The 14,115-nt window shown below is 38.4% G+C and overlaps 1 protein-coding gene across 1 annotated transcript; it reads right to left on the reverse strand.

The window, feature by feature from the left end:
- Positions 1 to 615: 615 nt before the first annotated feature.
- rhag (Rh associated glycoprotein) lies at positions 616 to 8,859 on the reverse strand. The gene is made up of 10 exons (XM_030721235.1): positions 8,608 to 8,859; positions 4,439 to 4,622; positions 4,016 to 4,166; positions 3,728 to 3,875; positions 3,358 to 3,530; positions 3,129 to 3,266; positions 2,705 to 2,826; positions 2,457 to 2,530; positions 2,266 to 2,339; positions 616 to 1,893 (listed from the first exon to the last, which is right to left on the reverse strand). The coding sequence occupies exons 1-10, from the start codon at positions 8,807 to 8,809 to the stop codon at positions 1,819 to 1,821; spliced, it is 1,341 nt and encodes a 446-aa protein (XP_030577095.1). The 5' UTR covers positions 8,810 to 8,859; the 3' UTR covers positions 616 to 1,818.
- Positions 8,860 to 14,115: the final 5,256 nt, after the last annotated feature.

Below are 14,115 nucleotides of genomic sequence, written 5' to 3' on the forward strand. Positions count from 1 at the left end.
ACTGAGAAAGAGCGATTTTGTCTTTTTCTTTTTGCTTGTTATACTTCTTTTTCAGTTCTGCACAGAAGAAAATATGGTGCAAAGCAACACAGTATGCCTGTGTCATAGTTATAGCTAAAGATAGATGAGATATTGCCTCAAAAAATGTATGCTAATCTGCATGTAACCCTAGTGAAAACCAAAGAGTGTTACCAGGCAGAACAGTAGCTATATGGGAGTATATAAACAATCACATGAGACACATAAGAAGAAACTTCAGCTTTCTTTTAGACTTACTTTATTTACTTAGCAAGAGAGTTGGAAAACTTGCAGTAGTGAGGTGTGTGGCAGGACTGACAGATGGGTTTAAGGTGGGGGTTTGCAGTGTTGTTGGACAGGCAAACAGATGAGGTCAGGTAGGATCATTTAACACACTCATATTGTGTAGAATTAAAATTGCACTCTGCCTTCAGTAGCCATGCAGGGGGAAAAACATTTCCTGAGCACGTGAAATTCAACTGCATCTAAATCATGATATGCAAAAAATAAACCTATGAAAAATTAATATATACATACAATTTTTACTGATTTGATGTTATTATTGAAACATGGTTTAAAAAATACCACAAACTCAAATATTGTACAAAAACATGTTTATTATGACAGTAATAGTAAATCATACAAGTAAGAGCCCATGTCAGCTGTATAAAAATACAAAATCCTAATGCATTTAAGTGTTGGCATCAAAGATCACTTGAGAAAATCAGAATATGATTAATTAAGTCTGTGTGTAGTCAGTTTTATCTAGCTCCCAGTCCTGTGTTTTGACCTGTCCTTTGGCACTTTGCTGTAATGCTGCTTAAATCTATACTAAGAGCAGCACACAGTGCACAAATTTCACAGCAATAGAGAAAACAAAACTGGTGCATATTACGATTACAGATTTGTTGCCATATTTGCAGTACATATCAGTAGGTAAATTCCTCTTAAATTGTTTGAAATATATCTAAAAAATATTGAGTACCAGTTGCAGTTTTTTATAGCTCTGATAAAACTGACCGTGTCAATATCTAAACTGTATGTACATGTAGGAATAGATTTGCTCTAAATAGAAACCAGAGAAGGAGAAACAAACCCCAGCTCGCCCGGAGTGACAGCCAATCAAATGCTAAATTTTGTACAGCTGCCCTCAGAAAGATAGAAAATGCTAGGAATGTTTAATAGTTAATCAGAAGTAAATGGATGGATGGGTTTACTAGTTGCAGGCTATGCGGCTTATGCAGCATAGCCACACTGCTGGTTTCTATAAAGCCTGACCCTTGACCCTTTACATGTGGACTAGACTCCAGTGAGGTAATGCGAAGCAGTGGATCAAAGCATAGTTTTCCTGCTTGAGCTTCAAAAGTTTAAGGAAATGTATAAGAAAAATAGGCACTGTAATCATACACTAAACATACTTTCATGTTTTATATCATATAAAATGAATTTAAAAAAAGCTTATACAAGTGTTTCAGCAGTGAAGCTGTGGAGTGGTTCGTAAATGTTGTTGAATATAAATCGAAACCATGTAAAGTGTAAAAAAAATCCCTGAAGTTTTAACCAAATCTTAAATTTTATCATGCATTTTTTAGCTTTAATATGTAAATATTTAAGTGCTCTTTCCGATACAAATTCAAAATTTACTATGATGGAAAATAATAATAAATGGAATAAGCACCACGTCTAAGCAAATCCTGCTTTTTTTTTAATTAAATCATATGAATATAGCAGAACAATTTCTATTTGCACTTGTGGTGCAGCTAAATGATCATCTTTTACTCCTTATAAGTGGGCAGATGTTTAAACATCTGCTTTGTTCTTTGATTGATCTGCATGAGCCAGGCTCTCCTCGTTATCTTCCTCCTCGTTAGGAACCTGGAAAACAAGTGATGCACATTATTTGTCTGTGGCATGCTTAAATCGTCCTGAATGATGGCAGGCGTGCAGAAGAGAGTTCAAATAAATACACAGTTTTTCTTGTTAATTAAAGCCTGTATCAAATCACATCCTTATACATTCTTTGGCTCCAGTTTAATACTTTAATTCTTAAAACATGATCTTTGTCAGTTGTGTGTAGTTTGTTTTGTTTGTGCCTGGATGTGCTCACTTGCTCTGTTTCTCTAGTTATACTGATATATGAGCCACGTCTATCTGAGTTAATAACTTGAACAAACATCTGGCTTCTGCCACTTGTGCCTGACAGTCAGAAACCTGGAGATGATATTTATGAGGAATGGGATTTCTTACCTCCCAGTAAATAGAGTCATCAAAGCAGTTCTGGTCTGGAGGTTGTCCCCAGATAGGCAACTTCATTATTAAACCTTAAAGAAGAAAAAATTAATGTTTGATATCCCCTTTTCTAAACCTTAAGGTCTTTCCATTGAGTAATTTAGCCTTTAGGTGTAACATTTATGGTTTTATTTGTCTCCTCCGCCCACCTGTGATAGCACCTCCAACCAAAGCAAACCCGATGGATGAACCCAAGGCAGCAACTTGCATGGCAGCACTACCTCTGAGGAGCAGAGAAAGAGGAAACAGGATGATGAAAGATGACTTTTAAATGAAGTAGATCACATCAGAGCTATATTTGCTTTTATATGTGTGTGTGTGTGTGTGTGTGTGTGTGTGTGTGTATGTGTTATTATAATACTGTGGTGAGATTTGCAATGAGTGAGGTGACTGTTACTTCTTTGATTTCCCCATAGCTACAGCCACAACTCCAGCCAGCCCGCCCAGGATGCCAGGCATGCCATGCAGATTGTGGACACCACAGGTATCCTGGATACCCAGGCTGGATGCCAGAATAGGCTGCAGAGAAGGGAAAAAGGTGATTTTTTTTTTTAGTACTCAACAGAAAGACACATTTTAAATTCAGATTTAGGCTGAGGTTCAGCCTCAAAATGTGAAAGATCTTGATACTTTTTAGGTGATAAAGGGGTTTTGGGGCTTTTTTTTCTTAAGATTATGAACAATTCCTGAAAACTGGCAATTTTTTGATGCTTGCCAGTTTGATTTAAGAGACAAACTGAGTGTGGCACTGTAGTACTACTATGAGTAAAATGGCTGCATCATTATTGTAATAATAATTCAAATCTTTTTTTTTGACTCACACTTAGGTACTTGAAGCCTAGCGTAGAGACGATGCCGGCTATGAGTCCAATCAGCATGGCTCCAAATGGCCCGATGTTCATGTCAGCACATGTTCCCACTGCAACACCACCAGCCAAGGTGGCATTCTGAATGTGCACCTACAGATAGAAAAACAACGCCATGACTGAATTTCTGCGTTTAACTTTGTGAAGTATTGCCATTGTAATTATTAGAGGAAAGGTGCCAGACCATGTCCAGTTTTCCTTTGTGCTCCACCAGGCTGGAGATGGCGTAGGCAGAGAGCACACAGGTGGCCAGGGAGAGGTAGGTGTTGATCACTGCAGTGAGCTGAGTGAGGCTCATAGGTGGCTCAGCGATGGCTGAGTTAAAGCTTGGCCAGAACATCCACAAGAAGATGGTTCCTGTAGAACAGGATGATAAAAAAAAATTAAATATCAAGCTCCATGCTGCACAGCTGCTTGTGTCCACTAGATGGCATAAGTCATACTTTTACTGGAGGTCAGTGATGCACCAGGGAGGGAAAATTACAGGCAAGAAGGACAAATTATCTCTGTAAACACATGAGAAAGACATATAATTATTTTCAGTTCTCTCTTACCAATCATAGCAAACATATCGGAGTGATAAACAGATCCATCATTCTCGTGTCCATTTCTTAAACCTGGTCGGTAAAGTACTCGAGCCACTGCCAAGCCAAAGTAGGCCCCATAAGCATGGATGATCATAGATGCTCCAACATCTTGAGCCTGTTGAAGAAAAAAAAAGCAACACAGGCCCACAGTAGTGTTTAATAGAACTGAATACTCCCTGTTGTAATGAAGGGATTTATTTTTGATATTTTGCTCACATAGTTAATATATACATGTGCATGCTATGCTGGACTCACTGCAAAGACGTCAACCACAAGATGCTCATTGATAGAAAATATGGTGATCTCTAGTAAGGTCATGATGAGGAGCTGCACAGGGCTGGTTTTACCCAGAACAGCACCGAATGAAATCAAGACTGTAGCCGTGCTGAAATCTGCGTTGATTATTCTGCAGGAGTGGGGATAAAAGTCAGTAGATAAATCAAAATAATCCCAATCCAACCTCAACAGACATCATCTATGAATTATTATTTCTCAGAGCTACTCCGGAGCAGGTTTTGGCCCCAAACGTCTAGCCAGCCTCATAAAGTACTTGTTTATTCATGATATTTCTTTTGAAACCATTCATGTCAAAAGCTTGTGCACAGTTCTGTATATTCTGCATCATTTTTTATTCCAGTTGTTTTTGAAAACCAATATTTACAGCGAATAAATTCATACTTCAAAATGCTGACTTTAATCTTGCCCCCGCCTGTGTGCCAGAGTCCCTGCATGAGGAGGCCCCACTGCAGGCCGAAGGCAGCCAGGAGCAAGTTGATGCCCACGCTGCTGAACCCGTATCTCTTGAGGAAAGTCATCAGGAACCCGAAGCCGATGAAAATCATGACGTGGACATCCTGAAACACTGGAGACATGAGAAGAGAGGTCAGTTGCTGCTCTGTTGGGCACTTTAACCCATTTTAGCCTCAGTTAAATGTGGTCATATAATCGAATCAGATAAAACACTTTTATGAAATGTCGCCTTCAGATCAGTCAATTATTTGCTGTTCACAGTGGTATTTTTTGACTTTCTGGTTTATGGAGAAGTAGCTGGACTTCCCGGGAATCATTTCCTTCCACAGTGGCTGCATTGTCAGCCGTGACCTGTCAGGTGGAAAAGAAATTCAATCACACTACGAATGGCATGCTGGGAAACTGCCCCTGCTGCCCCTGTCGGGGTTGTGGCCTTGTGATGTTTTTTCTATTAAGTGCATATGATCTTAATAAGTCTAAACTTGAGCTGTCTCAGGGAGAGGGGATGTTTTGTGCACTCTTATCTCCTTGTGTCAGCTGTTAGACTGAAGAAGGCAGCAGGGTTCGGAATTTGCTTGGTTTATATCAACTGTTTGATTATCCATATGTGGTGTTTTTACTATATTTTCATCAGTAAGAATGCACTAATAATTTTTTAAGTGAAATTAATTGAGTCTGGATTAATGCCAGGTACATTTTATGGGGTAGACGAGTCATCGGCATAGCAGGAAGTGAGACTGTTTCCCTAAAGCCTTTGAGCTTGCTATGATGAGCTTCTCAGGTGGAAAATATATTAAGTTGTATATATATGTGTAGGCTGGGGAACAATAGACCCATTTCCTTAGTTCAAAGTGCGCATGGTTGTGTCTGTTATTGTCTAAACAGGACAGGTTTTAAATAAATATGTTTACAGCTGAAAAAAAAAATCGGTTTATTCACTATCTTTTTTTTTTCTGAGTTAGATGAGAGTCAACTGTATGCTCCAAAAACTGTAATAATAACTCTAATGGCTGAGCGAGTCTTCAGAGACTCCAATTTTAAAATGCTGGACTTTAGTAATAGTCTGACATAAAATGTGTTAACTTTTGGGATTGTTGTTGCCTCGGAAAAAAGAGTCACATTAGCTTTTTTTCCACAGCTAGGAAAACTCAGTCAAGCGGTGTCGTCATGATCTTCATGGTAAGTTGTAGTGCAGTTTATATTTACAAACTAGCTTATGTATTGGTGGAAATTAATGCAGAATTAAGGCATCCATCATTTCCTCTTTACAGTTTAACTTAAATGTGTCAAACTTTTACTGCCTAAAAATATGCATCAGCCCCTAAAATCTGTTGCTATTTGCTTCACATTTTATATACAGATATGTATGTTAAAAGTATCGGGGAGAATTGTATTTATTATTATTTTCCATTTGGGAGAGAATGGGGTGGACAGGATTGGTAATGAGTACATCAGAGGGACAGCTCAGATTGAGCAGTCTGGAAAAGTTAGAGAGGCAAAGCTGAGATGGTTTGCACATGTGCAGAGGAGGGATAGCGGATACATGTTGAATATGGAGCTGCCAGGCAGGAGGAAAAGAGGAAGACCTCGGAGGAGGTTTGTGGATGTAGTGAAGGAGGACATGCAGAGGGTTGTGCGACAGAAGAGGATGCTAGGGATAGGGTAAGACGGTGACAGATGATTTGCTAAAAGGAAGAAGAAGAACATAGAAAGAAATAGAGGTTGAAATGTGAACTTTATTCTCAACATTTTGATTTTAATCTTAGAATGCTAAATAACAGCAAAAAAAAAAAGAAAAAAAAAAAAGAAAGAAAATCACCATCCTCTTATTTTTAGCTTAATGTGGCCCCAGTGCTCCTTTGTAGAGGTGCTAATGGAATCAAGATTCTTATCTAACTCCCAAAATGTTGAAGTATTTTAACATCAAAGAACTCATTATGGCACAACATTACATTATTATTAGAAGGATACATTTACTCTTTTTTTTTAAAAGCCCAAAATCAGACTGTAGTACATTTGAGCTGTTTTCATCAGACTACATTCCCATAATACACAGAAAATATTTTAAGCAGCAGCTGTCAAAGCTAATGAATGAATAAATTTGACTGCATCTATTTCCATAAACTAGTTTTGCATATAGAATGTCAGCAAAATTTTGAGACATCCTTAGAGATTTGGCAAACATACAAACTCACTCACAACTGCTTTAATCAGGAGTCTGTACATGTGCTTAAAAGCCAGGATACTCCAAAAGCTGACTACTGTACGATCTGTGATATTCAAAACTATCCAGGTTCTGGCAACAAAACACCAAAATAAAAGTCACATCTCATCCTTTCGGTCTTTTATTAATTAGTGATAACAGTTAAATGAGCCTTTTGAAGATCTGCACACCTGTGAGTTGATTTCTGGATGCCTGACTAATCTTATATCCATGAAACTGTTTTGAAGCACATCTTTTTGCTCTTTGACCCCTCTCTGTTTCTCAGATGGGTGACTCAGAATTGCTGTCTTTGTAGTAGTGAACAGTAGATTGTGGATGGGGGGTGAGATAAATCTGGAAAGCAGCCACAGTGACTGGCACCACTCCCAGATGTTAGGTAACACAAATTTTCTGAAGAACTGAGTGAACCAAGATAAGAGAGAATCACCTCAGCTGCTACTGTGCAGCTTTTTGTTGCAACTTGTACAAAAAAAAAGAGAATAATTCTTTAATTTTTCAAACTCTTAAACAACACGTTTCCTTTACTTTGATGTGCATATTAACACCGCTTTGAAGATAAAATTAATCAAAAGAGTCATAATTAGAAAATTCTGTGGTATTTTTTTTAACCAGATGATGATAATTTGCTTCTCGAGTTTACATATTTTTCATTTTTTTAACCGACCTGCTCTGCAGTGACAAAAAATTAAAAGTTTTAAGTCTCTCTTGTCCACATTTTTGCTTATTTGTTTTGCTTTGAGCCTGTAATTAGATCTCTGGGATGTGTGAGATAGTGGATCTCTTTCTGCATGCAACCCAAAGCCTCATGCTTTCTAACATCATGTAGTCCTAGTTTAAATGGTAATGGTTTTAGATTATAAAGCATATTTAAAATTTTACGAAAGCTTTGGCTCCAATCCTGTTGTTCCAAAAACAAGTGGCACTTCTGGACTTTGAGCATTTGAAGATATATCACTGCATAATCTTTGCTCCTATATGACTAACTGTGAATTTACAAAGTGTTACAAAGTTAACGAGTTCACAGCAGAGTGTACCATTAAACGTAAACTCTAAAGTAGCATCAAAATTGACTTCTTGAAAGTCATGCATGTGGCTAAAGCATCCCATCTAAAGTGGAAGATATGGTCAGCCTCAGTGCTGAGCTAATCTCTTGGGGGTCACAACTGCCCCACCCAATCGTAAGCAGACATTCACAGTAAAACAGCAGCTATCTCAATGCAGATAAGCACTTAAGATGCAAAAAAAAAAAAAGCCGCTTAACTGTAGAAACCGCTCAGTGCTCACAAAAGTTACTGAAGCTAATGCAAAGCAACTTGAAAAATATTTATTTAAATGCAGCACAAAACTGCATTTTACCTTTCGGCTTCCACCTGACTGTCCTTTATTCTCCTTTTTTGACACACTAATGCAAATCACATGTAACCTTCACCTTTCCCAACAGGATTCACTTGTCTTCTCAGCTGCATGTGTTTGATTAGACCTTGTGACAGATTCAACCCTGTGACTCCTCTTATTGCATTTAGATGACCTGTTCTGGAAACATCCTCAGTTTGTGTTTGCAAGAAACTGATTGATTAACTAGACCCCTCAAATAGAATTTGCATTAATCAAGAAAGCAAAAATATAAGGAAATGTGTATATTGTATCATTTTTAAATATAATTTTTGTCACATTTTTTTGAAAACGTCAGTGTGACAGATATTTTCTGCTTTTAGTCTAAATTTTTGCCAGTGAATGAGATGCAAGAACATTAATGTGCTATGACTGAAATACAAACACTTTAAATCTATTCAGAAAAAGCATGGTGACCAAACCTCCAGGCATCTAGCAGAAGAGCGTCCCTAAGCAAGCATGCAACCCCAAGTAGACTTACTGGGGTAGAGGTCCATAGGCCCCACAGTGTTATTGTGGGAGCCGGGGGGGTCATGGTGGTCTTGGGTGTTTTGGGGGTCGTGGGTCCCTTTTTCCCCATCATCATAGTCCACAAATATTGCAAATAGGATGATTGTGATAATCTCCAAAACCAAGGCTATGATGGGGAACTTAATCCTCATGTTGGTGGCGTACGCAGGCATCCTGACACCAACTCTGTTTATCTCTCACGCAGTCTGTCTTTTTTAGGGGTTGTGCTGTGTGAAGGGAGGGAAGAAAGTGGTGTCTGGTTTTAAACTGATGCAGGTTTCGTTTTGACCAATGACAGGGCAGAAGACCGGGGCCTCGTGGTGAACACCCCCCGCCATGCACTTTGCTCACAAGGGACGGGTTTCCTCTGTGGATACCGGAGGGGGCAAAGCAAAACACAAATGTAATGACACCCAGCCAGTGAGCAGAGATGAAAGACTTAATGACTGCTCCTTCCCGCTCATTTTTCACTGTCAGAGTCACTGCATGTTTGTTGACTTCGCCTTGCACTGATCCTTTGATGTCTTGAAATATAGTAGCAGAAAATGCAAATCTAAACAGGTATAAATAAGCCATATATTTCTAGAAGGGGATATTCATTGTTTATCTCTCCTAATATGTAACAGCTTTCAGACTGCTAATCTTTTATCTACTTTGCTGAATATCGTTCCTCTTCAAAACAACACTGTAAGAGATATTATATTACAAGCACAAGTTCTGCCTTAAAAGTACTGTTGATATAGGTTAAACTACAAAAGTATTATCCCAAAATGCATAAAAAGTAGAGGTTGTGATGGAGTTTTAGTAGTTTGTTCATATTTAAACAGCGTTGTGGTAAATCTAGAATAAACAATTTATTTTCCATGTTATGCAAAGCGGTTATATTGTTGAATCTCTCAAAGTGTCACTAAAATAAACTACAAAAATCAAATTGCACAAATCCTTTTATTTAATACAAGAAAACAGTGATTGAACTTGTATAACATGTTATAAACAAAACTAAATGCCGTGGCTGAGCTGTTCCACATTTTCTCTAAATTAGATAAGATTAGATGAGATTAGAGCCAGGAACAGTTTGTTGTCAAACCTCCCCATTTAGCATTGTGTAAACATTTAGTAAGCACTTTATTGTGCATTCTAATGTAGTTGTAAACACATGTAAGCGTAGATCAGTGTATTTGTTAACAGTAGCTGGTCCTGTGGTCAGTGTCTCCCACCCCGAAGCTGTGGTTGGTACATAAAAAGATTTTCAGTAACAATGCAAAAAAAACAGGTGTTATAATATAAATATCTCAGCACTGACGATGTTGTAATTCTTAACCAAAATACTTAATAATAACATATATATATCTCTAGCATCTAATCAGTGCAGGTAAGACAGTTACAGTTTCTTTACACAATGAAACAGTTATAGACAATCAGAAATACAAGTACAGAGGTAACACCACAAGTATTTCATATACACCCTGGTATTTGAGCTTTATGACATGGTGCACTATCCTTGCTGGAAGCAGCCATCAGAAGATGGGTACACTGTGGTCATAAAGGGATGGATAGGTGTCGTGATGTAACAAGTACGCTGTGGCATTTAAATTAGTTACCAAAGGGCCAAAGTGTGCCAACCACTACTCCACCACCACCAGCCTGAACCACTGATACAAGGCAGGAGGGATTCATACTTTCAAATTTTTTTTTTTTTTTTTTTTTTTGTTACACCAAATTCTGACCTTACCATCCAAATATTGCAGCATAAATTTAGACTCATCAGACCAGGCAATGTTTTTCCAATCTTGTCCAATTTTGTTGAGCTCATGCAAATTGTAGCCTCAGTTTTCTGTTCTTTAGTTGACAGGAGTGGCAGTTGGTGTGGTCTTCTGGCGCAGTAGCCCATCTGTTTCAAGGTTTTACATGCCGTGCGCTGAGAGATGCTCTTCTACATACCTCAGCTGTGGTTATTTGAGTTACTGTTGCCTTGTTATCAGCTTGAAGCAGTCTGGTCATTCTCCTTCGACCTCTGACATCAATAAAGTATTTTCACCTGACAACTGCCACTGATATTTTCTCTTTTTGAGACCACTGTCTATAAACCCTAGAGATGGTTGTGTGGGAAAATTCCAGTAGAACAGCAGTTTCTGAAATACTCAGTCCATATGGGTCAATGCCATCTGGATGTCCTTCATGAACTTTATAGTTCTTGATAACAGTACATGCTCTCAATCTCACATTTCACTGTGGGTATAACAACATCTATCAGTCCATTTGGGTCAATGTCATCTGGATGTCCTTCATGAACTTTCTAGTTCTTGATAAAATGATTTTCTGTATATTTTTTATTTGATCAATTAGACAAAACAATTCTGGTAGTATTCATGGCATTGCATTTTTAGTGTGAGGGCACGGTTACTGCTGACATTGAAAGAGCAGTAAGACGATTGCTATTTAATCCAGATAGTCACTGTTACATACAGCATACATTGCCCTTGCTTGCTTTGCCACTGAAAACCATTCAGGTTTACGCTGGCTCAGATTGGTCTGCAGGCTCTGATCCCTTAAATGGCTCCCACTGGGAGTGTGGTGACAATCTGAGATTCCTCACCAAATTACCTGAGGCCAGAGGCCCTTCAAATGTGCCAGGAGCTTTATGAATGAGAATAATCACTGCCAGCAACACATTTCTACTCCTTTTGGAAATGAGAGCACTTTTGTCTCCTCTGGGAAATCACTTCCAAATGTTGATCGATAGAAACCCTGCAGCACTGTTGAGACTGACTTATTATTCAATCACTGTGCACTGTACAATTTTGCTTCGGTTTTTTTGGCTTGCTATAACAAGGTTGTTTTGAGTAGGAAGAGCTATAGTGAGCTAATTGGCAAATTTGACAAAACATGGGGGGATCCAACTGCCAGCGTCATTCATTCAGGACAGTGACAGGTACCCCCTCACATCGGCTGCCTATTTTTCAATTTTTTTAAAAAAAAATTTTGGGCAGATTTTAGTTATTTTATTAAAAAAGAAGAAACTGGAGCTGTTCGGCTCCATTTTACTTACAAATTTTTCCCACTGTAGCTCTGGACCTGGGAAAAATGAAACTTTAATCTGAAACCATTATTATATCTTAATTTGGCTGTCTTGAGTTTTGAGGGTAATGTTTTCCTCACTTAGCTGTAGTCCTTTGGCATTTTCAAAGAGTGTGAGAACTGTTTACATTTGCCAAGACTGTTCAAGAACAGTACATGCTCTCAATCTCACATTTCACTGCGGGTATACCCAAGAGTCTTTAATGTAGTGCCAGTATTTGATCCAGTGATTAGACAGAGGTTGAGGCCTTATGGGTAATGGTGATATCACGCTTATCTACTCTGCATATCTAAATAAATAAGCTTTAGAAAATACACAATTTGCTCACATTTAAAAAAATCACATCAGAATATCTATCATTCCGTCTGGGTCAATGTCATCTGGATGTCCTTCAAGAACTTTATAGTTCTTGATAACAGTACATGGTGCGGATATACCCAAGAGTCTTTAATGTAGTGCCAGTGTTTGATCCAGTGATTAGACAGAGGTTGAGGCCTTATGGGTAATGGTGATATCGTGCTTATCTGCTTTGCATATCTAAATAAGCTTTAGAAAATACACAATTTGCTTTCTTTTGAAAAATCACATCAGAACATCTATAAAACTTAAATGTCTTCTTTGAGAAAGCCGCTAAAGCCAGGAGATGATTAGCCTTCAGCTGTGGTCAGAAGTTTGCATACTGTCATCATGGGTATGTCGTGGTAATTTGGGATTTTTAATGATTTCTTTGAACTGTGCTGATTGTACAGCATATATATTTAATGACTTTAAAAAAAAACAAGAACTGGATGCACAAGTTTGAGTTTATTTGGGATTTTCTTGAATCCACACGCTCAGTAATATTTGTTTACTTGCCTTAGTGAGTTGCACCTTGATCAGATGTTTCTGGTAACCATCAACAAGCTTCAGGCATAATTCTAGCTGGATATTTGACCACTCTTCTTTGCAGAATTGGTAGAGTTCAAAGAAATCATTAAAATCCCCAAATTACATTCATGCCCATGATGAGTGTATGCAAACTTCTGACAACTGTATAGGTATGATAACCTGTCTGTTCATGGACCTCTAAAGTTTACTAAATAATACACACACACACACACACACACACACACACACACACACACACACACACACACACACACACACTCTATTTGTGGGCAAAAATAGAGCATAATGTAACTTAACAAAATAATACACGATTATGCCAGATTATTATGAGCCTAATGGTTAATGCTATAGAATCCGGGATTAATTATGAGGTGTTTTCTTTCGCATATCTGTGGGTCTAAAAATGCCACAATACCCAGGTACGTGACTGTTGATACACAGAAGTAGGCAGTATTGCAGTTGTTGAGATATGGCACCATAGCTGACTGTTTTTTGGTTGTTGTTTTGAGGGTTTTTTGGCATCAAACTGACACTGAATTTACAAAGTGAACTGTTTAACTGTCCTCTGAAAATAAAAGTTTTCACAGAACTCTAAGCTGTCCCATAAAAAACTAAGTACACCTCATGATTCAATAGCTAGTAGAATACTCTTTAGCAGCAATAACTTGAAGTAATTATTTTCTATATAACTTTATCAGTCTCTCACATCAATATGGAAGAATTTTGGGCCACTCTTTGTTACAACGTTGCTTCAGTTCATTGAAGTTTGTGGGCATTTGTTCATAGGTGACCCCTTTAAGGTCCTGCCACAGCATATTATTTGGTTGACTGGGACATTGCAACACCTTGATTCTTTTTCAGCAATTCTGTTATAGATTTGCTGCTGTGCTTGGGATTGTTGTCCTGTTGCTTATCCCAGTTTTGCCCAGGCTTTAGCTGTCGTCTACATGGCCTCAGTACTTTGGTTTACAGAGGAATTCATGGTCAACTCAATGATTGCAAGGTGCCCAGGTCCTGTTGCTGCAAAAACAAGCCCAAATTTTCACCCCTCCAGCCCCATGTTTGATGGTTGATGTGCAGTGTTTGTGCTGATACGCTGATTCTCCAAATGTGGTGCTGTACATAATGGCTAAACATCTCCACTTTGGTCTCATCTGACCAAAGGACCTTCTGTCACGGTGGGGGCTGTGTGCAGGAAGGGGTGGACCCAAATGCAGGAAGCACGCAGACTTAACTAAAACTACTTTATTTTCAGGTACTCGAATAATACAAAACACAAAAAAACTCGAAATCTCAACCGAGGCATAAACAAACTAGAAACCTGGCAGAAAAGTGAAAAACAAAACTCTAAACTAGAAAAACACACAGCAAGAGGGGAAACACTGGGGGAAACAATGACAACAGAGAAAAACTAAGGGCTTAAATACACACAAGGAAATCAGGGCGAGTGGAAACAACAGGAAACAACAGGTGAAACAAATGAACCTAATGACAAAGGGGAAGCAAAACTAA

This window comes from Archocentrus centrarchus, chromosome 24 (assembly GCF_007364275.1).
Source record: "Archocentrus centrarchus isolate MPI-CPG fArcCen1 chromosome 24, fArcCen1, whole genome shotgun sequence".
NCBI lineage: Eukaryota > Metazoa > Chordata > Actinopteri > Cichliformes > Cichlidae > Archocentrus > Archocentrus centrarchus.